This window comes from Mesoplodon mirus (assembly GCF_964341445.2).
Source record: "Mesoplodon mirus genome assembly, chromosome: 2".
NCBI classification, from domain to species: domain Eukaryota; kingdom Metazoa; phylum Chordata; class Mammalia; order Artiodactyla; family Ziphiidae; genus Mesoplodon; species Mesoplodon mirus.
Window position 1 is genome coordinate 161,443,681 of NC_138977.1, and position 20,756 is coordinate 161,464,436.

General features: G+C 58.3%; 1 protein-coding gene across 1 annotated transcript in view; it reads right to left on the reverse strand.

Annotated features, from left to right (window-relative positions):
* Positions 1-1,593: 1,593 nt before the first annotated feature.
* The window catches only part of WDR1 (WD repeat domain 1), a 39,583-nt gene continuing 20,420 nt past the window's right edge, over positions 1,594-20,756 (reverse strand). Inside the window, exons 6-15 of the mRNA XM_082611325.1 lie at positions 16,994-17,071; positions 16,340-16,420; positions 15,773-16,006; positions 12,560-12,649; positions 10,861-11,015; positions 10,033-10,120; positions 6,913-7,023; positions 5,609-5,782; positions 3,651-3,795; positions 1,594-1,952 (exon numbers count right to left, since the gene is read on the reverse strand). Of these exons, the coding sequence (XP_082467451.1) occupies positions 1,846-1,952; positions 3,651-3,795; positions 5,609-5,782; positions 6,913-7,023; positions 10,033-10,120; positions 10,861-11,015; positions 12,560-12,649; positions 15,773-16,006; positions 16,340-16,420; positions 16,994-17,071 (1,263 nt within the window). The 3' untranslated portion in view covers positions 1,594-1,845. The remainder of the gene's footprint in view (positions 1,953-3,650; positions 3,796-5,608; positions 5,783-6,912; positions 7,024-10,032; positions 10,121-10,860; positions 11,016-12,559; positions 12,650-15,772; positions 16,007-16,339; positions 16,421-16,993; positions 17,072-20,756) is intronic.

Sequence of the window (20,756 nt, forward strand, 5' to 3'; positions counted from 1 at the left end):
TTGGATCTACTTTTAGATCTTGCATCTGGTATAAGGACAAAACAAGTAATCCTTTTTCAGATTGTTACCCAGTTTTCTCGTTTATTGAATAGCTATTTCCCCACTGATGTGAAAGGTACCTGGCCCCAGTCCAAACACACACAGGACACAAAGCACAGTCCTGAACTTTTGTGTCCTGTGGTGGCCCCAACTTATTTTCCATTTTTAGTTTCTTGTTATATATGAACTGTAGAGGCAGTAAGAGAACAGAAGGGGGAAAATTTTTATCGGGACTGCAAATTTATAGACATCCTTATGATGTTACTCTTTCTAGCCAAGAATAAGATAGTCTTTACTTTTTTTTTCTTTTTTTTGCGGTACGCGGGCCTCTCACTGTTGTGGCCTCTCCCGTTGCGGAGCACAGGCTCCGGACGCGCAGGCTCAGCGGCCATGGCTCAGGGGCCCAGCCGCTCCGCGGCATGTGAGATCTTCCCGGACCGGGGCACGAACCCGTGTCCCCTGCATCGGCAGGCGGACTCTCAACCACTGCGCCACCAGGGAAGCCCAGTCTTACCATTATTAATTTGAATGCTTGGGAATTTAGTTTCTTTCAACATCGGAATGCATACTATTCCTTATTTTTGAAGGCAGTACCAGAAAAGTCACTAACTGCCACAGGACTTGAGAATCAGGCAGGATGGATCCATCTCACCTGGTCCAGTGCTTTCAGTTCACAAACAAATTTAGGCGCAGAGAAGTGTGATGGCCCAGGTCACACAGTGATTGGGGAGTCAGGATGGGAGGGGATCCCTAGGTCCCCGTGCCTTCCCGAACCATCCCGAGGCTGCAGGCTGGTGAGATACCCAAGCCATGGGGTTCCAAGCAGCTTCCCAGTCCCCTGCCCCCACGTGTCCCCGTCACACAAAGTCAGCGACCCACAATGAAGAGAAAAGGTATTTAATTATTTCTCCATCTAAACTCTTAAAGCGCTCAAAGTGTTTTCACAAGTGCAAGGGGGAGGGGCTGCTCTCAGCCAGCATTTTACCAGTGATTCCGACATTCGCAAAGAAACTCCAAATCACTGTGCTTTATACTTATTTTAATTTCTGCACTGGAAAAGAAAAGGAAGGTGTAATTGAGGACAGGTTAGTTTACAGTGACTCCATCTTTGCCTTTAAATTAATCTTCGCTCTTGGGAACAGAGGGGGATAGAAAGACAGGAAAACATCAAAGCACGAGAGTGAACCGGTGACCAGGATGCCTCCCCGTCCTGCTAACTAGGGATCTAAAAGCCTAGAGGCAGCGCCATAAACACTGAGAGACATCAGTTAAGATACATTAAAAAAAAAAAACAAAAAAACCCCACGATTCCATTCTCAAAATCAAGCACAGAAACTGACAGTGAAACACGGGTTCCATGTGCGCCCACTGGCCCGGAACGAGCGCCACCTGCTCTACAGCATCCGCCCTGCCGGCCAGGAAGGACCCGCAGGTGGGGAGTGGGAGGGGATGCAACCTCCCGGAGCCACAGGCGGGTCTGTGTGCTTTGGAGGCTCTGCCTCTGGAATGTTCTGTGCGGGCAGGCGGTGGGTTTGAGTCACGCGCCACACGTGGTTGAAGTGCTCACTTTATTTTCCATGTGCAAACTGTCACCGTCTAAAGCTTTCAGAAGGACTTGTACAGACAGGATCACCCTGCGAGCGGGCAGGCGGGGAGGAGGCAGGGTCCTCCCCAGGGGCGGGGCTAAGGGCGGGCACAAGGTGAGGCCCCTCCCCCAGGGCGGGGTGGGGGCGGGACACAGAGAGAAGTGACTGTGGAGCTGCGTTCAACCCAAGTCCCTGATTCGGTTGGTCCGAGGAGGGCTCCTCAGTAGGCGATTGTCCACTCTTTGACAGAGGCGTCGTGGGAGGTCGTGACCAGCGTGTGCTCGTCCAGCCAGGCCAGGCTGCTCACGTGGTGGAGCCGGTGGGCATCTGGGGAGAAAGAACACGCGTTTTGAGCCAAACCCAGGAGCTCTGCTCCCACAGGTACCTAGACCAGGAGATGGGAAACCCGGGCCGAGATCACCCACAGCGCCACCGAGAAACCCAACAGGATCCTGGTCAACCAGACCCCTTTCCTCTTCTCAGTGGGGAACGTCTGGGTAATGGGAGGGGAAGCAGGTGTTCTCAGCACCCCCACCACTGACACTCCCTGATCAGCGATCCTGGCTGCAGCTCCCAGGGCCAGCACAGTCCCGACAACCACAAACGCCCCCGGAGGCAAAACTGCCCCTCCCCCCAGGGGGTGAACAAGTCTTTCTATGCATAAAGCAACAATGTACAGACAATACACAAACAGTGCACAGTGTACCTGTGGTGTTAAAATGGGGAGATGAGGACTAAAACGCTGAGAAACACAAGGCTGGGGTACCCGTGCACACAACAGCCCAACCTCAGGCCAGTGCACGTCCAGTGACCTGTGACCCCACGGCCCAGATAAGGACCGGACTTTCCACCTCTACCCTGTGAGCTCTTGCTGCCTTCTGAACTTGCTCGAGTCTTACTACAAAACTGCTGCTTTCTGTGGAGACCAGGATGGCCCATCTGAGTCTGCTCTGTCCCAGCCTCCATCCTAGACCAACCGCCTTCCCACCCACTTGGGGTCAGCTTGCTGGTCCCCTCCCTCCCCCTGCTGGGCATGGTAAAAAGCTCTGTGGGACAGAGAACAAACTGACACAGAACAATTTTTGAATAGGAAAGGATCCCACTTCCATTCAAGACAAAAGGCTGCCTGCCAGGTAAAGAATGGATGGAAAGGGACCAGAGCCCATGTGACGTGGTGCCACGGGAACAGGAGATCTGAGATCCACCCTGCATGGGTAGTAGTGTCCCTACCAGGGCCATGAGCCAGATGTGACTACAGAGCCCCTGAAGTCAGCTACTGCCACATGTGGAAAGATGTTGAGTTAAATAAAATTTACTATTAACAATTTCACCTGTTTCTGTTTTAAATGTGGCTGCTAGGAAAATGTCAAGTCCACGTGTGGTTCTTGTTATACTTCTATTGGACACTACTGTCCTAGAGTGAGAACCCAGTTATGAGTCTATATTGAAGGGGGGTGGGGTGGGTGGGAGAAAGCAGGTATTAGAGTCTGAATGTTTGTGTCCCCCCAGAATTCCTAAATTAGAAATCTAACGTCCAAGGTGATGGTGTAGGAGGTGGGGCCTTTGGGAGGAGCCTACCTAGGTCACAAGTGGGATGAGCGCTCTTATACAAGAGGCCCCTTCCACCACGAGAGGACACTTGAAGAGAAGTCTGTGACCTGGAAGAGGACCCTTTCCCGGCCAAGCTGACACCCAATCCTCGACTTCAGCCTCTGCAACCGTGAGCAGTAGACTTCTGTGCTTTAGTGGCTGCCTAGTCTGGGGTATCTTGTGACAGAGGCCCGAACAGACTAAGACAAAGGAGATGCCAGGAAACCCCTTTTACTCAGTGTGTGTCCCAGGTACTGAGACCACCTGCTTTCATGCTGGGCACACGGGTGTCCTCTGCCCAGACCAGCAGAGCTGATGTTTGCTGGAGCGCCAGGCTTCCATGAGGCCACCTCCCTGAAGCACAGAAGGGACCCTCGAGCCCTGGGGACACCTCTCCGGAGCCGCCTGGGGAGCCGAGGAGGGCGCGTGAATCACCTTGGATCTTGACCCTGGTCTCAGGGTCACTCAGGGTCCACACATACACCATCATGTCCATGCCGCCAGAGGCGAAGTGCTCGTTGTCTGGAGACCAGGCCAGGCAGACGATCTTTGCGTGGTGTCCATAGAAAACGTTGTTCTCCTGGATGTAGATTAAAAATAGGTGGTGGGTCAGGGTTCAGGCCAGAGTGAGTGGGCATCATGTCACCTAACCTTCATGAGGGCCAGTGCTCATGAAACACTTTCTCTGTGCCTGGCTTCTGAAACACTCACCAACTCACTGACTCCTTGTAACAACCCCAGGGTGCCCACTGCTTGAAGGCATGCAAAGGGGTTAGCCCGAGATCAAACAGTAGCCACCGTGCCCCCCAGGACCCGGGACTCCAGGGCTGCCCTTGTAGCATCTATCACATGGGCCAGATGTGCCTATTTGCCTGCACAGAGCTCTCAGCCTAGGGAGGGGAGAGACAGAAGTGCAAAAATGGGAGGCGCGAGAAGGTCTCGCCTGGCTTGGACGGAGCTCTGTGCATATGCGGACAGGGGAGGGGGCTGCCCAGACACGCGCCCTCACCCTGGAGCCTGGGTGGGGTGGGTGTGGCCTGCAGGCAGGCAGACGTGTCTACAGGAGCATGTGTCTACCGCATGTCCCAGCCTGGAGCCACTGTCTCACCCGGCGGCCCACATGACCAAAAATAACGCTTTCTACTAAAGCTTTAGGAACGTTTTTACTTCAGAGCAGTCCATCTTGTTCTTAATCCCTATATTAACCATGATCTTTTTCAAGGTTGCCTCTTCCATCTTTTGTTGATTCTACTCTGCAGATTACTTAGCACGCTGTAAACAAGGCTTGCTATAGGCAAATGAAATCGCTTAAAGTGTGATAAACGCAAAATCTGATAAATGTGATACTGAGGTGGAAGGGAACCTCCTGGGATGTGACATGTTCTTTATGTTGATGGAGGTGTGGGCGTACGTGCAGGTGGAGGCATACGCACAGCGCTGGTGTATACTTATGTTCCCACTCATCCTTCATTCTATGTAAATTTTACAGCCAAAGATAAAACTACTGAACTCTAGTTAATAATACGTAGGCTGATATATTATACAGATGCCTGTAATTTACTTTAAATGCACTAAAAAATTAGATTACTAAATGGATAACGTGACATAGTAAAATGGTAATGGTAGAATCTAGGTGGAAAATTCTTTTGACTCTGCTGTAGATTTCAAAACCATCCTAAGTGTTGGAGGTTGGGGGGAAGGGGCCAGTCTGACTCCATGGGAGGGACTGGAGGACCCTCCATCTGCCCCATGCCCTGTGGTCCAGTCACACCCAGCGGGTGACCGAATCCCTCCAGAGTGCAGTCTTGTTTGTGAAATGCGACTAACACTGCCCAACAGGATTGGCCGGTGACACATGGGAACTCTCACACCTCACACGACAGTGTCCTTGGCTGTCCTGCTCAGAGCGGGATGAGCTTCCATGGCCTTGGCAACTGGGTCCTCTCTCTCACCCATCCACCGCTAGGGAATCCCCCTGCCCCTGAGTGCAAGGCCACATCCGGACAACCAGGGCTCACACTTTATAGGACTTGAAGCAGCAATGAGATTCAAGGGGGAAAAAAAAAATCTAGCCTAAGCCTTTTGACAGAGGAGAAAAATAAGGTTCCAGAAGTCACTGAACCAGGCCACCCAGGTGAGCCAACCAGCCTGATTTCATAGTAGCTTTGCTGCCGCCCAGGCCCCTAACTTTTTGGTAGCTGTTCTGTCTCGGGCCCACAAACTGCTGGACAGCAGGGAAAGTCCTTTTCCCACGTAATTCACGCTCTAGGAGCAACGAAGCTGCGTGTCCTGGGCACCCGCCCGGTCGGTGACGACAGGGGAGAGAGGCCACGGCCCCCTCCAGCCGTCTGCACTGCCCAGTGTGGAGACAGGGAGGGGGCCTGCGCACTCACCGAGTAGCCGTCAGCGGTGCTGAAGACCGTGACCACTTTGCTGGCGTCGCACACGGCGAGGAAGGCGCCGTCGTGGGAATACGCCAGGTCCGTCACAGGGCCCTTGGCCTCCAGGAGCTTGCCCTCGTCCTTCAGCGTGCTGCCCAGGATGGAGTATAGGCGGACGTTCCCATCCTGTGGGAGGACAGAGAGGCAGTGGGTCACTCCCGACACGTGAGTGCGTGCACGCGCGTGCGTGCGCGCACACACACACACACACTCCCCCGACGCCCTTCTTTTTGGAGGGAGGCACCAGGGCATCAGTAAGAAGCAGCGCCTTTCCCCCTAACAACTGCCCCGGCTCGGCCACCTGCCCACATGCTGGCTCCTGTGCAAGAAGAGCTGCTCCTTTGTCCCCCTGGCACCATAGGGCAACTCCTACAACCCTGCGGCAGCTCTCGTGGTTGTAAAGGCACAGCGGGCAGAGTTACATTAAAATAAGTCTAATTATTACATTAAAATTATATTAAAATGCAGAACCCCCCAATTGTGATTCTGCGTGTTTGGGGGCTCACGAGTCTGCCTTTTCCACAAAAACTCCAGTAAGTTTTCAGCGCAGGCATCCACAGGCCAAGCTCTGAGAAGTACCTGTACACGAGTTAGCTCTCCAACAAGGGCCCCTCATCTGCCCCGACTGTCCTCGGCCAGAGCCATCTGCCCTGTGCCCTGTACCCCACACCCGGCAGATGCCCTCAGGCACCTGGCTCCTCTCCCTGCTCTGTCGAGCCCGGCTCCTAGCAAACGCCCCACCCTCGTAGGGTCCAGGCACCTCTCCTCAGGGGCCAGGAAATGAGGGGAAAGAGCAGGGGCCAGAGGAGCCACCAGGATGCGGGCAACAGGAAGTCAGACTCAAGGGGAACTGAAACCCTCAGGCTGGCACTCCACTTCACGGGTGTGAAGAATCTCCTGTCGCCTCCCTGAGCCCAGCGAGCCGGCTCGGGACGCAACTCCTTTTCCACGTGCTGCATCCACGAGCTCCCCAGGCCAAGGCATCCCTGCCCTGGGCCCGCACCCCAGCAGAGCCCACCTCACTGCCCAGGACCCTTGGTCTCCCGGGAGGCTGCTGTGTCACCAGGGCTGGCAGCCTGGGGGGAGGGTGGCCTTGCAGGGCAGCCCAGGGAGGCTCTCACTTGGGCGGCAGGAGGCACCCCAGCTGGTTCCCGCCGCCATCCCTCCTGCCGAGGCAGCCCGGCACCCACACAGCTCACGGCACCCCCAGCCCGGCCACATACCCCAGGGCGGAGGGCGTGGGGACAGGGCCTTACCGCACCCCCGATGGCCACCGTCTCGCCACCCGGGTGCACAGCCACCACCTCGGGCTCATAGCCGGGGCTGTCGATGCTGAAGCACTTCCTCTGATCCTTCAGCAGGACGATCTGGGAAACACACAGGCAGCCGTTAGAGAGAGGCCCCGGGACAGACGGCCCAGGCCCGGGCTGGGCTCCATCTTCAACCTTTTGGGGGCCAGGCCGGGGCTCCAGCCACACTAAGTGGGACCGGCCCCAGCCCTGTGGTGTTTCTCCCTAATCTGTCAATATGAATGGTGCTGTTATCGCCACCCGCACGGGCTTCGTCGAAAGCCATCTGACGCCTGAACTTTAGCTCCTCCAACTCTACGTCGAGTGTAATAAATGATCTTTGCTGAGCTGAGTTCTCACTGGTTCAAGAGGACGCAGTCCTCGGAAGTGGTGAAGCTATAAGCTGACACGGGAAATGAACAGGACAGGCTAGACTTCCAAGTTTTGGCTTCTCGGGTCCAAAAAACACCCTTTGTGACCTTGACCCGTGGTGTGTGAAGAAACTGATGATGTCAGTGCATGAGTCCCCACAGCCCGGGGACATAGGACTGGCGCCCCACCTGCTGGGAGCGAACCCAGGTGCTGACTATAGCAGGTAGGCAACAGCGCTGCAAGGCTCTCCGCTAGCCCTCAGCCCCGGCAGGGAAGGGAGGACAGGACAGACGGCTCACGGCGAAGTGGCCTGGAGGCACCCAGTGCACCGCCCCCTTGCCCCATCCCCACCAGCACCTGCCTTGGCTCCCTCCTACTTGACAGGGCAGCACACGGTCCGCAGACAGGGCTGAGCGCCTGGGTGTGCAGGCCTCACTGAGGTGCCCTGGTGGCCTGGCTCAGCCCCCTGCTGCTGGGGGTTGGCGGGGTGGAGGGGACGGGATGGGTCACACACACTGGCTCATGAACTGAACTGAACCTCGGCCTCGCAGGGGTAAGAACCCAGCAGTGCCTAGACGTCACGGAGACGGAATTCAGGGCTCAGATTAAACACCGGGCCTAGCAAAGGCAAACAAAACAGCAGCTACAGCCCACCGTGTGGGAGCCACGCGCCTCACTAAGCGTGGTGTGTCCATCCCTGGGATGGCAGGGTCACCTCCCGGTATATAGGAGCAGATGAGATGCAAGCCCCGCAGCTCACAGGGCCGTGGGGTCCCAAAGCCCCGCCCTGGCAGCCACAGTGTGCCTTCCGCCCTCTGGCGCACAGCCCAAGGCCGCCTGGCACGGTGACCCTCCACCATCCTCACCCCCTCTCGCCCCTCGCTACCCTCTCCTGGTTCTAATTCACTGGACCGTCCCCAACAGGGTAGCCTCTCTCTGTGACAGCTCTGGCTTCACCCCATCGCATCCCTGCTCAAGCCACCAGCTGTCCCAAGGGCAAGCAGGCCCCTCCCCGCCCTCGGGGTGCGTTGTGGGCTGTGCTGTCGGGTAGGGGAGGCAAAGAAGCACCAGGCGGGTGGGCAGCAGCACCCTCCCTAAAATTTGCTACAGAAAACGCACCTTGAGAAACATTCACCTGCATCATCTGCCCGACTCCGGAAGCGCACTTACCCACCTACACCTGACAGGGAAAGGCTGAGGGCACTGGCCCAAATATGCCTCAGAGGCAACACTTGAACGTGGCTGTTCCCTGACCTAAAATCGCAGGCCCCTCCAGGACATTGTGTGGACCCTATGACCAGCCATGGGGAGTTCAGGTCAGGATGCCCTAGAGAACCAGGGCAGAGACAGTACATCACAGGACAATCGTCACACCTGACCCCGTGGGCCCTGGACTCCTTGGAACCTGGGGGTTGGACCCTGCACTTGCCAGCCCCTCCCGAGCAGAGCCCCAGGCGGCTCTTCCCTGAACTTCCCCACATGAGCCCAGCGTGAGCCTCAGAGGCCACAGCCTGTCCCGACTGCAGCTCCAGACAGGAATCTGAGGCCAGTTGGGGAGGCCGAGCCAGGCCGCAGAGCCCAAGGTCTCACCTCTCACCTACAGGCCAGGTGCTCAGACACGAGGCTGGGGGAGCCCCCTCCATGGAGCGGCAGCCTTCCCGCCCGTCCTTCTAGAAGGTCCTCGTCCAGTCTTTCCCCCACTTGCTAAGGCGCTCACGGCCCTTGATTCCTCTTGTGCCCCTGCTGACTGGCCAGGCTGTCTGCAATAACTGCTTGACAGGAGGAGGTTCGTGTTATCTAGGACACACAGGAATCCACTCTCCCCAAAGCACTGAAGCTCCCAGAACGGAGGAGGGGTGGCGGATCTGAATGACAGCTTTCGGCGGTGGGTCTGTCACTTGTGCCAGTGGGCGGGGGCTCCGTCACACCTGCCTCCTCTGATCTGCATGCTGGGATGCCCAGCCCGCTGACAGATGGCGTCTGCTGCAGAGCAGGATAATGGATAAAGTGGGTCAGGCTTAGGTCTCAGTCAAGGGTGCTTCGTTCCAGAAATTCCAGGAGACGGCGTGTAGAGACCTTACCGCCTTGAATGAGCACCCAGGCTGCGGGGCTGAACGCCAGACCCCACAATGCTGGGGAGCGGCCCTCTATGCCACCCGCCCATCACGTGGCCACAGGGAGTCATGGTCACTATCAGCCTCCTTGCTCATGGAGATGGTACAAGGAGCCCCACACATACTTCCTCATAATCCTCTCTGTGAGCTGCGAGGGATGAGAAAACTAAAGCTCAGAGAGGGTGAGGAAAATGCCCGAAGCCACACCACCCCAATGCTGCAGGGCTGGGATTCGAATGTGAATGGACACAGCTGCCTGGGCCATGCCTCTCGTGGGCCTCACGGGCGAGGGATGTGCAGGGCGTGTGACCCTCAAGCACAGGCTCTCACCAGGCTGCCCGGGTTCAAATCCCAGCTCAGCCCTTTGCCAGATGCAGACTTTGGGCAACTTACTCTTTGTGCCTCGGTTTCCTCACCTGTAAGGTGGGGATGACGCCATGCCTGACCGATAGGACTCCTGGGGATTCAGCGAACACGTGGGAAGCCCTCAGCACACGCAAACGGGGCTCAGTAGAAATGGGGTTGAATGCGCGTGAGAGGGGACGTGGGGACCAGACACTGCGCAGTGTCAGCCTGAACCGAACCCGGCTGGGAGCCGTACCTGACTGATGCACACGACCACGGTATAGCCCCCAGGGCCGACAGCCACGCACTTCGGCTGGATGTCCAGTTTCACGACTCCCTGTCCGCTGTGGAAAGGAGGAAGTCGTTATTTCAGTCTCCAGGGGCACAGGGCGGGTGTAAATACACACTCACTGCAGGACCACAGCGCTCGGGTGACTCAAGGCAATTCCACCTTGATCTCTACTGCACGAGGCTTTGCTAAAACACAGGAAGTGGTAAGGGAAGACTCTCAGCCTCTGGGAGAGATGAGGAGTCACGATGGGGGCTGGGACCAGGGGGAAGGGGGTGGCGAGAGGAAGTGAAGGGATCACTCCCTGTTCCTACGCATCGGTGCCAAGTGCCGCCCCCCTAGCTGCCCTGTCCTGGCTTCTGCCCACGTCCACCAGTTAGAGACCCCCGCATTCCCCGGGTACAGACAAAACTGAGCTCTGACCCCACCCGCCCGCAGTCATAACCAGTCTCCTCTGCAGGGCAATTAAAAAAAAAAAAAAAAAACCTGGTACTTTTCATGGGTGAAAATTGTGTTACCTTGACTTTTGGTTAAAACGATGAAAACACAAACTAGAAAAAGTTGCACACGCAAAGAACTTCTTGAAAATGGTGAATGGAGAAAAATTCCACGTAACTGGCAAGTGTGGCGTCCCCAAGGCTCAGTGAATGGGCCCCTGCGACCGGGGGACCAGGCCGTGGCTCTGCCCCGGGTCCTCTCGTGAGCCGAGGCTCAGGGCAGCAGCCTGGCCCCGCCGAGGGCTTCACCGGGGACATGCTCAGGGCGGGGCGCGCACGGGCCCCGGGCAGCTCTCACCTGTAGTCCCGCAGCATGAGGTTAGTGTACCGCACCGTGTCGTCCATGCTGCAGCTCACCAGCTGCCCGCACTCGTCCACGGTCATCCTGGACACCTGGTTCGTGTGGCCCTTCCCGGCGAAGGAGTCGTTCTCCCCCGTCTCTGAATCCCAGTAATGTGGAACAGGGGTTAAGGAAGAGCCTGACGTCCAGGGCACGGCGCGAGCCCCCCAGGGAGGCTGCAGCCAGGCCCTCGTCCTGGGCCTGAGGGGGACTCCTTGCACACGTCCAACTCTGAATTTCAGGCAGCAGACGTTCTGGGGAGAGGGCCAGTAGGCCATTTACAACCCCACACACCCAGTTAGACACAGTCCGCCCGTCTTCAGGACAGGAACCAGGCAGATCACGGGACTGCGCTGCCCTGGAACAATGGAACAGCACAGCGCCTCCCTCCGAGAGCGGGCTCGGAAGGAAGCTACCTTTCCCTGGGACCCTGCGTAACTGCGCCAAAACACAGCCCCCCTCCCCCGGCTCTTTCTAGCCTGCTGTCCAGCCCACGGCCCTCAGCAGGGGGCTGGCTGTGCCCCATGGCTCACCTGATGGCCACCTAGGTGCCACCAGGTAAATGGGCCTGGGGCTGACCCACCTGGGCGGGGCCAGCGTGTGGACTGTCGGCTTGAGGGGCTCAGGTGTGAGGTGTTTTAAGTTACGAGATTCTCTTTTTACATCAACAAATGAGAGTCTCATTTGCACCGAAGACTGTTCCCTTAGGAAGCTGCGTGTGTATTCCACTCCTGACACGGTCCTGTGAAGGGACCGCCAGCCATCGATACCGCAGGGGGCTAACGTTACGGTGCATAGACATCGGGGCGGGGCATGAGTGGGGAGGAAGGGGCGGCTCCAGGAGGGGGGACGCTGGGCAAGACCCTCCGCTGTACCATCTCCTTACGTATGGCGGGGTGGAGGGTGACGTCTCTGCCCTCCTCCCTCGGGGCTGAGGGAGACCTTCCCAGGGAGGAAACCCTACAGACCAGGCGGGTCTGCGGAGGTGGGAGAAGCAGGGGGTCTGGAACAGCCCCTCCAGTGGGCAGGGCAGCCACGGACCAGGAGCCAGGCTGCACGAGGGCAGGCCTCTCTTGCAGCCACGACACACACACTGAGGCGGGCCCCTCAGACGATCCCTCCCACGCTCGCCATCCTGGGAGGAGGTGGTTGGAAGAGCTGCCGGGAACGTCTCAGAGGGACTGCAAAGCCCCTCACCGGGGAGCGGGGGTTCGGTTCCCGCCCAGCTCAGCCGTCGCCAAGCGGTGCAACGTTGGGGAAGGCACTTGAGGCATCTGAGCTACACTTTCCCCATTTTTAAAATAAGGGGACTCTCCCAAAAGGCTCTAAGTCCTTTTGGATTCTAACACACGTTGATTCTGCTGCTGCTCGTGAGAGGGAAGAGGCCGACACCAGGTCACAAACGGGGAGAAGCAGCTCAAGTTCAGGGAGGTTCGGCAACCATTCAAGGCCGCACAACGTGACCCGTCAGGTCAAGGCCGCGGCCTGGAGCTGGAGGCCCCGAGTACAGAAACGGCACCTCCCAGCAGCCAAGACCGCTCAGAGGAGCCCTGTGGCTGCCAGCCGGCTGGCCTCGCCTCTGGCACCGTGGGAACAGGAAACTCCCGACTCTCCTGACAGGGGCCCCAGAGCCAGCCAGCGCTGTGAGTCAAAGGATATTAATGTGTCCGTCGTGGCTCCCAGAGTAGATGTAAGACTTGCCGCCGTTTTTATGCACCGTCAGGCACTGGATGGATTTGCTGTGGCCCTGCGGAGGAGACAGGCGGCGGGGTGAGCTCAGGACATGCCATCCTGCCTGTGCTTGTCAAATGCTCTCCACCGGCTAAGCCCCTGGGAGGGGAGGCAGAGCCCTCAACGCCACAGCCCCGGTGGGCCCGAAACAGCCCCAAGCTGAGCGACCACCTGACAAACCCTTCAAACCCTCGACATTCGGGCCTCCCCACCAAGGCACTCAACCCGACCTGGGTGGAGGACGGGGGTCTAGTGGAAGCCCAAACAGAGCACCCGGTCACCCTCCCTCCCCACACAAGGAGGAAACGGCCACAGAGGGTGAGCCCCTACCCGGGGGGAAGCAGCAGTAGCGGGGAGTAGTCTTGGGAGGGACCAACCCTTGCAGAAACAGGCAGGGGGACCCCCAGGCCACTCGGAGGCCAGGGGGTCCCGGGTGCTGCGAACGGTTCGTCCTCTACCCAGAAGCACAGCTCGCGGCTCCAGCTCCAGCCCCTGGCTCGTGAGGTTTCTTCTTTCCCAGCTCTCCCCTTCCCCCCGAGGCTGTCCCAGGGCTGGGGCCCCACAATTCCCCCGACCGGCAACATGGTGGGCCCAGATCACTCATTTACAACCAGTTGTCTCCTTCAAGAAAGGCACTTAACCTCCCCTGTAACTGCTCCTTGGATGGAAACAACCCGGAGGTTTGGTCTAATCATAGTTCTTTCCCAGCACCAGAGGCAGGCGGGTCCCTCTGAGCTTTGCTGACTGTTGCACGGTGTGGTGTGTATCTTCCGAGAAAGGCACACACAGTTCTCAGAGACGGGAGAACCAGTGAACAGAACAGCAACCCACTGGCCCTGCTACTTAAAAAGCATGGTCCTCAGACCAGTGCTGGCCTCACTGGGAGTGTCGCCCCATGCAGCCTGGAGACTGAGAACCTGCACTCAACAAGACGGCTGGCGACTTGTGCATGGCCCCCACCTAGGGCAGCAGCCTCGCCGGGAACTTGTGAGAAATGGAGCTCTCAAGCGTCCCACAGATGAAACCTCCGAGCGCCGGGGTGCTGCCCACCAACCGTGTTCTAACAAGCAGGCTGGCTCAGGTGACTGATGCGCCTTCAAGCTTGAGCTGCAGGGTCACTGGGTACGTCTTAAAAGTAGCGGCACCTAAGAGCTGTCCCCACGGTCTTGGTCTCTGACCACATCCCACTGGGCCCGTACAGAGGCATCAAGCCCTTTGTGGAGGCTCCCAGGTGATCTGAACGTGCGCTGGGGCTGAGAACCGCTATTCTAACTACATTCTTCTAACTCCAGCTTGTTACTGGGCTCACTCACAGCCCGACATTAGCACCAAACACTGCTCAGGACTCATATATGTGCGGCAGGAGGGCTGGGATGTTTTCTCTGTAAACGCCCACGAGGTTCCTGAGCTGACCTGGGAGGGGCGTGGACAGGAGCCTGGCTGGTAGTGCCTGTGCTGTCGGCGACAGTGACATCAGCGGGAGCAGTCAGGCCCAGGCCTCCATCACTCCCAGGGCGCCAGGAGACATGCGGCGATGCCTGGGACAGCCACCTGAGCCCAGCATCAGGGCGGCTTACGGGAAGCTGCTCTTTTGGGAAGAGGAAGTAGGTAGACGGTAACGCTTGACTCTCTCCAGCAATTTCTCCCCATCGCATGGAGGCCCAGAGAAGTGACTGCGCCGGGGGCCCCTCCCAGCTCCCCTGGGCTCTGTGCCAGGATGTACACACCTTCACTTTACACTCATCACACTGGGCTGGAAGCCTGTGGAGCAAGTGGCCCCAGTGGCCCCATCCTCAGGGCCAAGTCAGATAAACCTTTGTGGAAGCAGAGGGTGCAGGGCCAGCACTGAGGGCCGAAGCAGCTATTGCTCTGGATCACCCCTTCCCGTCAGCAACACCCCACCTGAATGGGGTGCAGCAGGCACCGAGCCCACCTGGGCCTCACGAGCTATTCACACAGGGTTAAGGGGGCAGACAGCCAGGCTCGGCCCCTTCCTTTGGGCAAGGTCATCTGTACACCGAGTCCACAAGGGCCACGACCTCAGAGACTGTGGGATGGGATGTACAAAGCACTGCAGGGCCGGGCAGCTGGCCCAGTCCCAGGCTGGCCAACACCAACCCCACAGGGCCCAGCCGTCTCCCAGAGCCTGTCTGCAGAGCCCTGAAGCAGCTGAGTGAGCAGGGTGTGAGGAAGCACTGGGGTTTGGCCCCAGGAGGCTCAGCTGCCAGGACAGGGTGCAGCGTGGAGCTGGGCTATGGAAACCCCTTCCTTGAGGGCACAGCTCATCCAGGGTGACAGAGCAGGCGAGGCCGACCCCGAGTTCCCACCGCAGCCCACCCTCCAGCAGAAGCAGGTCTGCAATGGGCAGTGCCCAAGCAGGGCCCCAGGACACAGGAGCTTCTAGTCTGGCTGCGATTTCCTGAGAGGCCAAAAATTCCAGGGCTGACGGAGGGGCAAGGAATGGTCCCCACTGGAGGGGACACTCAGGGCAGACCCTGGTGATCAGCCGACCTTGAGTGAGCCGTCCTGGGTGACGAGGACGGGAGGCAGGAACGGGGTCCTCCCAGCCCTCTAATCACTCCCTGCTGCCCAAACCTCGGGCCTCTGCACCTCGGGCTCCACCGACTCGTCCAAGTCCATTTCCTCTCACTCCCCACCACTCCCTCATGCCTGCTCTAACCACAGAGGACAAGTGCCTGCCCACACCCATTCCCACGTTCAAACCCCGCACACTGTCAAGGCCCAGCTCTAACGCCTGCTGGCTACCCATGTCTGCGGTGGTGCCCCACGACGTGCCCCATCTTGGGTTTCAGCATCTTCCTGGTCCTGCCTCACGAGTGGACACAGCCAGTGGCCTCCTAACCGGGGGAGGCTGATCCCCTTGAGACAAACAACCCTGACAGCAGGGGAACGGGCTGCTGCCCTGAACCCCAGGCCCCGAGCATCCAGCTTCACGGTAGGCTCAAGGGGAACGTGGGATCTGGCCTCCCACCTCTGCTAAACTCACATCCCCAAAGCAACCAGCATCCTGCCATTCTACTGGGCCTCACCTCACCGCAGTTTCCCTACGTCTGGCCAGGCGCCCACCTCCCCTCCGGCCAGCCCCTGCACACACAGCAGCTCCACAGCCTGGCCGTACCTTGATGACCCGCAGAGGTTTGCTGGGGTTGTTTTTGTCCAGGTAATTGATGTAGCCGGACAGGGAGATGCTGAGGAGGTGGTCCTTCTGCCACAAGCAGCCCAGCTGCTGGTCCAGAACGTTGGAGCCCATGGTAAACGTGTTGACAACAGAGTTCACACTGATGTCCCAAATTTTAGAGGTTTTGTCTCCGGAAGCAGAAAGCAAGTGGGTGCTATCGGGACTCCAGCTGATCTACTCAAACAAACGGTGGTCATGGGTCAAGCATTCCAGAGGGGCAAGAGACTCAGACAGCAGCTTGTCCACAGCCCCCATTTCTGAGCAGGGAGGACGGCCCAGAAGGTGGTGGGACACACCAGGGCAAGGACAGGACGAGCATCCTGGCCACTGGCCTCTCCAGGCCACGTCACCGTGTCCCACGTGACCCTGAAGGTCTCTGCCACTGCCCCTACTTCTAACCCCCCGTCTCAAGCTTCCAACTTTAACACGTGTGTACAGATGATAATAAACGTAGACACGGCCCGACCACAACCACAGACCAAGTAGTGAACACGGACCCATACTTACAGCATAAATACCGCCGTCGTGAGCCTTGCTTCCTCCCAGTGCACACACTTTCTCCCCCGTCTTCCCGTCATAGATGTAGATCTTTCAGGAAACACAAATAGGTGAGGATCAGGCGTGCGTGTGTGAAGGCCCAGCAGCCGGCATGCTAAATGACCTCCTCATCCCTGCTCCACCATCAAGAGGGTGGCATCGGGCTTCCCTGGTGGCGCAGTGGTTGAGAGTCCACCTGCCGATGCAGGGGACACGGGTTCATGCCCCGGTCTGGGAAGATCCCACATGCCGCAGAGCGGCTGGGCCCGTGAGCCATGGCCACTGAGCCTGCGCGTCCGGAGCCTGTGCTCCGCAACGGGAGAGGCCACAACAGTGAGAGAGGCCCACGTACCGCAAAAAAAAAAAAAAAAGAGGGTGGCACCAAGACTGTGGCTCTTACAACAAAGAATCTAAAAACAGATGAGTTTCGAGCTCCTTTAAAAGGAGAGAGATGGAGAGATGGGCCTACCATGCTTTGAGGACAGAGCCCCTTAACTGAGCTGCATCCCAGGAGGGGGAAGGAGGGAGCTGTACATCGAGACCAGCTTTACTAAGTCGGCCTGTTCTGAACCATCGCAGAAGACCAAGAGACGAACCCCTCCCTCCAGGACCCGCAGCCCTTACCTGACCGTCGGCCCCGGCGGTGGCAAATCTGTTCCCATCAGGAGAGAACCGCACACAGTTGACGAAGCGGCTGTGGTCCTGCAGGAAGTGGGACAGTTATCCGGTGACAGGCAGTTCAGGAAAGCTCTCTATGCACCACGCGGTCCACAACCACCACGCGTGTGGATGCCGGTCCACGGAAGACTTTAGAGCTCAGCCTGAGTCCCAGCCCACCTGCCGTGGCTGGGTGCATCTCTGCCTGGAAGGCCTCCCTCCGCTGTGATGTGCTCCCTGAGCTCCACAGACAGAAACGCCCCCCACCCACCCTCCAGCCCTGGAAGGGGGCTCAAGGCCGGAACCCTTATGCTTATGAGGCCGGGACCGTGAGGCCTCATCCCCGAGCCCCCAGGGCCTGACCCGGGCCCGGCACACAGCAGGTGCTCAGCAGGCATTTGCTGAACGAACTGAGGTTTTAAAGAAATTAAACAGTGGTGATGACCTTTGTGGGAACAAGAGTCTGAGTGACTGAGGAGACGTGATCTCCAGGGGTGATTCCGTTACCTGAATAAGTAAATGAACTCATTCTTTCCTCAGTCAAGAAGGGTCTGCATCAGAGAATGATCCTCTGAAAACCCCACCAGCCACCCATGCAAAGCCTGGCTGCTCTCCCACCCCACCTGCAAGCACGCAAGAAGCGTTAGCTATCAACTCTCCTGAAGGTATGCGGGGTTAACTGCCCCTGCAGCCATGGACGCCCAACCTGCAGGAAAAGCAATTCAACTCAAAGTGCATCACCTGCACCCACCAAGGTAAACCACCAACAATTTTAAAACAGGAGCTGCTGGGGTGGTAGGAGCTGCATGTGTTTGACTGTGTAACGTTACGGGTTGACTTGTGTCCTGAAAAGGTAGGTTGACATCCCAGTACCCGTCAATGTGACCTTATTGGAAACAGGGTCTTTATAGGTGTACTCAAGGAGAGATGAGGGCCTTAGCGTGAGCCCTGATCCAACACCACTGGTGTCCCTATGGGAAGAGGGAGATTTGGACTTGGTGCAGGCACAGGGAGACCACGTGAAGATGGAGGCAGAGCCTGGGTTATCCCCCCCACGGCCAAGGCCTGTTTCGCCTTCTTGGTTTCTCGGGTACACCTATCCTGCTTCTGTGGCCGAGCTTTCCTGCTCTAAGGTTTGTGTTCTGAGCTGGAGGATGGCCATTTCCCAGGAGGCGCGCAACACAACAAAAGCAATGATCTTTCCAAACTGGGATCTCTCAGGCCCTCTGACTGTTCTTCCCCCATGACTGTCACTCACCCATCATCCTACCACCTCGAGGGGCCCTGGGGAACCTCGGGCACTCTTCCTTCCACAGGAGACAGCCCCGGCCTGGAGAGGCTGGGTTCTGAGAGCCTAGGTCTTCGGTTTCCTGTCCAGAGCTCTCTACGGGAGCAAGCTGGCCCCGGGCCCTGGCCAGGAGGCAGGCAGGCCGGGCGGGGAGCCAGCTGCACAGCCAGGGCCTGGGGCCCTCTGTCCCTCGGGTGGTTCAGAGCCCGCGGTGGGAGGGCTGCTGAGACAAAGCCCCCAGGCCTCTCCCAATCCCCCCAGGACCACCCTGTGGGAAGGGGAGGACAGACAGGCAGACACAGCTCCTCCTGGAGGAGGTCAAAGGCAAAGCTCTTAAGTGACAGAACCTCCTACACAACTGCCCAAACGTCTGGTCCTCTTGTCCTGACCTCTACTGGCTGACCTGGCCCTGCTGCTCCGGGGGGAGGAGGCTGGGGCCGGCTCCCTGGGACAGACCGAGCCCTGGCCAGACCCCCCGAGAACCGGGATGCCGAGAGCTCCCCTGGGTGGAGCAGACCATGGGGCCGAAGGGGGGCTGCGGTGGGCGGCGTGAAGAACACGCCATGAACCAGAGGGACCCTCGGCTACGCTGCAGTTCCAACTCGTCAAACTCCAGGCACAGTGGTTCCCTGAGAAAATAGGACCGTCCCCCCACACACCCAGCTCAGGGGTCAGGGTGCCGCAGCGGGGCAGCACAGACACCAGGCCAGAGCCACCCTGCTTACGCCACTGTCCCCCCTTCCGACCGCCTGCCCCCCTCTGTGCCCCTGGTGCTACAGGGGATGTCACGCGTGTGGACGCGTCTGTCGTCCGTCTCCCCACCAGGGGCAGGGTGCCCTTCCCCAGGCCCAGAACAACACGGGCTCCCGGGGTTCAGACTGGACAGGGCAGACGCCCACCCTGGGGACTGGGCGCTGCGGCTTTAGAAAGTTCTCCCTGTCAGGTTTTCTTGCAACTTGAGCCAAGAGCCCAAATGAGCAGGAGACTGATGTCTGCTCCTGAAATAGCCCATTTAAAGGGAGGAACAGTGAGCAGCCCATTAACCAAAAAAATGAGGGCTAAAAATAGCCCGGTCCACAGGGAGGGGAGGCCGGAGGACCAGGAAGGAACGGGCTTGGGGAAATATCATGGGTGGGGTTCAGACGACTGGGCTGGGCTCCTGGCCCCCATCATCCCTGCTAACCGTCCTGGAGGGGCAGCACCACTCCGCAGGCACAGCGCCACTCCATGCGGCCACCTCTGGGGGTGGGGCTGTCCCGCCCGGCCTCAGTCACAGCCAAGCGGAGCTCTGGTGGGAACCTCCCCACCGTAATCACCCCCCAACCCTGTTATCACCTGTCCCCCCATCATTACCTCCCCGACCCTGTCATTACCCCTCCCCCCACGACTGAGAAACCTGAGATGGGAGCAATTAGCAATCATTAGGTAATGCACCCAAGTCCACGTCACTGGCAGGGATGCAGCGCCACTGGGCGCCACGGCCTGACCAGCCCGTCAGCTCAGGTGTCCCTGGGAGCCCTCCCGGCTCCACCAGCCTCAGCTGTGTCCTGCAGCAGGACTCCTACCCTCACGCTGAAATGCCCTGTGCCCACCTGCCGCGCTCCCTTGTCACAGGCTCGTGGAGGGACAAGCAGTTCAGACGCCCGTGCCCACCACCCGCTGCCTTACTGGGAGCAGCATGTGCCTCCACGGTCTGCACTCCAAAAGTGGGTGTCCACCCTGACCTGGAACGCTGCCTCGCCTTCCTTCAGGCCACCGCACCCTCCCAAACCGGGCTCCCTGTTCTCTCTGCGAGGTCCTCCTGTAAAGTGCCTGGAAGGGCAGCACCACATCCCTCGCCCTGCCTTTCCCGTCACCCAGCACAGATCTGCCTGCCCAGTTACCACTTTCCCCTGGACAAAGGGGACCTGATGAAGGGATGAAAGGTTCCTTCTAATCCTCTTTGGGCCACTGACCATCCACAGAGCTTTGCCGGGTCACTCCCTGCCATCGGCTCAGGAGTTCACCGGGAAGGAGACTGACCCTTTCTGCCCTGTTGTAAGGACACAGGGAACAGGAAAAAAACAACCTGAAAACCTTGCATTTTAGAACTCAAATTTTACTTGTCTAGGAAGGTGATACTTGTAATAATAGCAGAGACAGAGATTCCTAGAAGGAAGTGTAACTCCCCGTTAGGTGACATGTGAGACACACAGGTGACAGGGTGCACAGCCCACCCGCGCAGAGGAGGGAAGGCCAGGCGTCCCCTTCGCCGCCAGGTGCGGTTGGGTGACCTGCTCTCAGAGGCTTGGGGAGATGCGGCAGGTAGTTTCCAGTCCAGATCACATGGTCACAGACGGACAAGCAGGCCCAGGGCAAATATGGGTCCTGACCCTTGTTGCTCTGAGCAATCATTTCATCAGACACACACTATCCCATGTACTGTGGACACAGCCCTCAGAG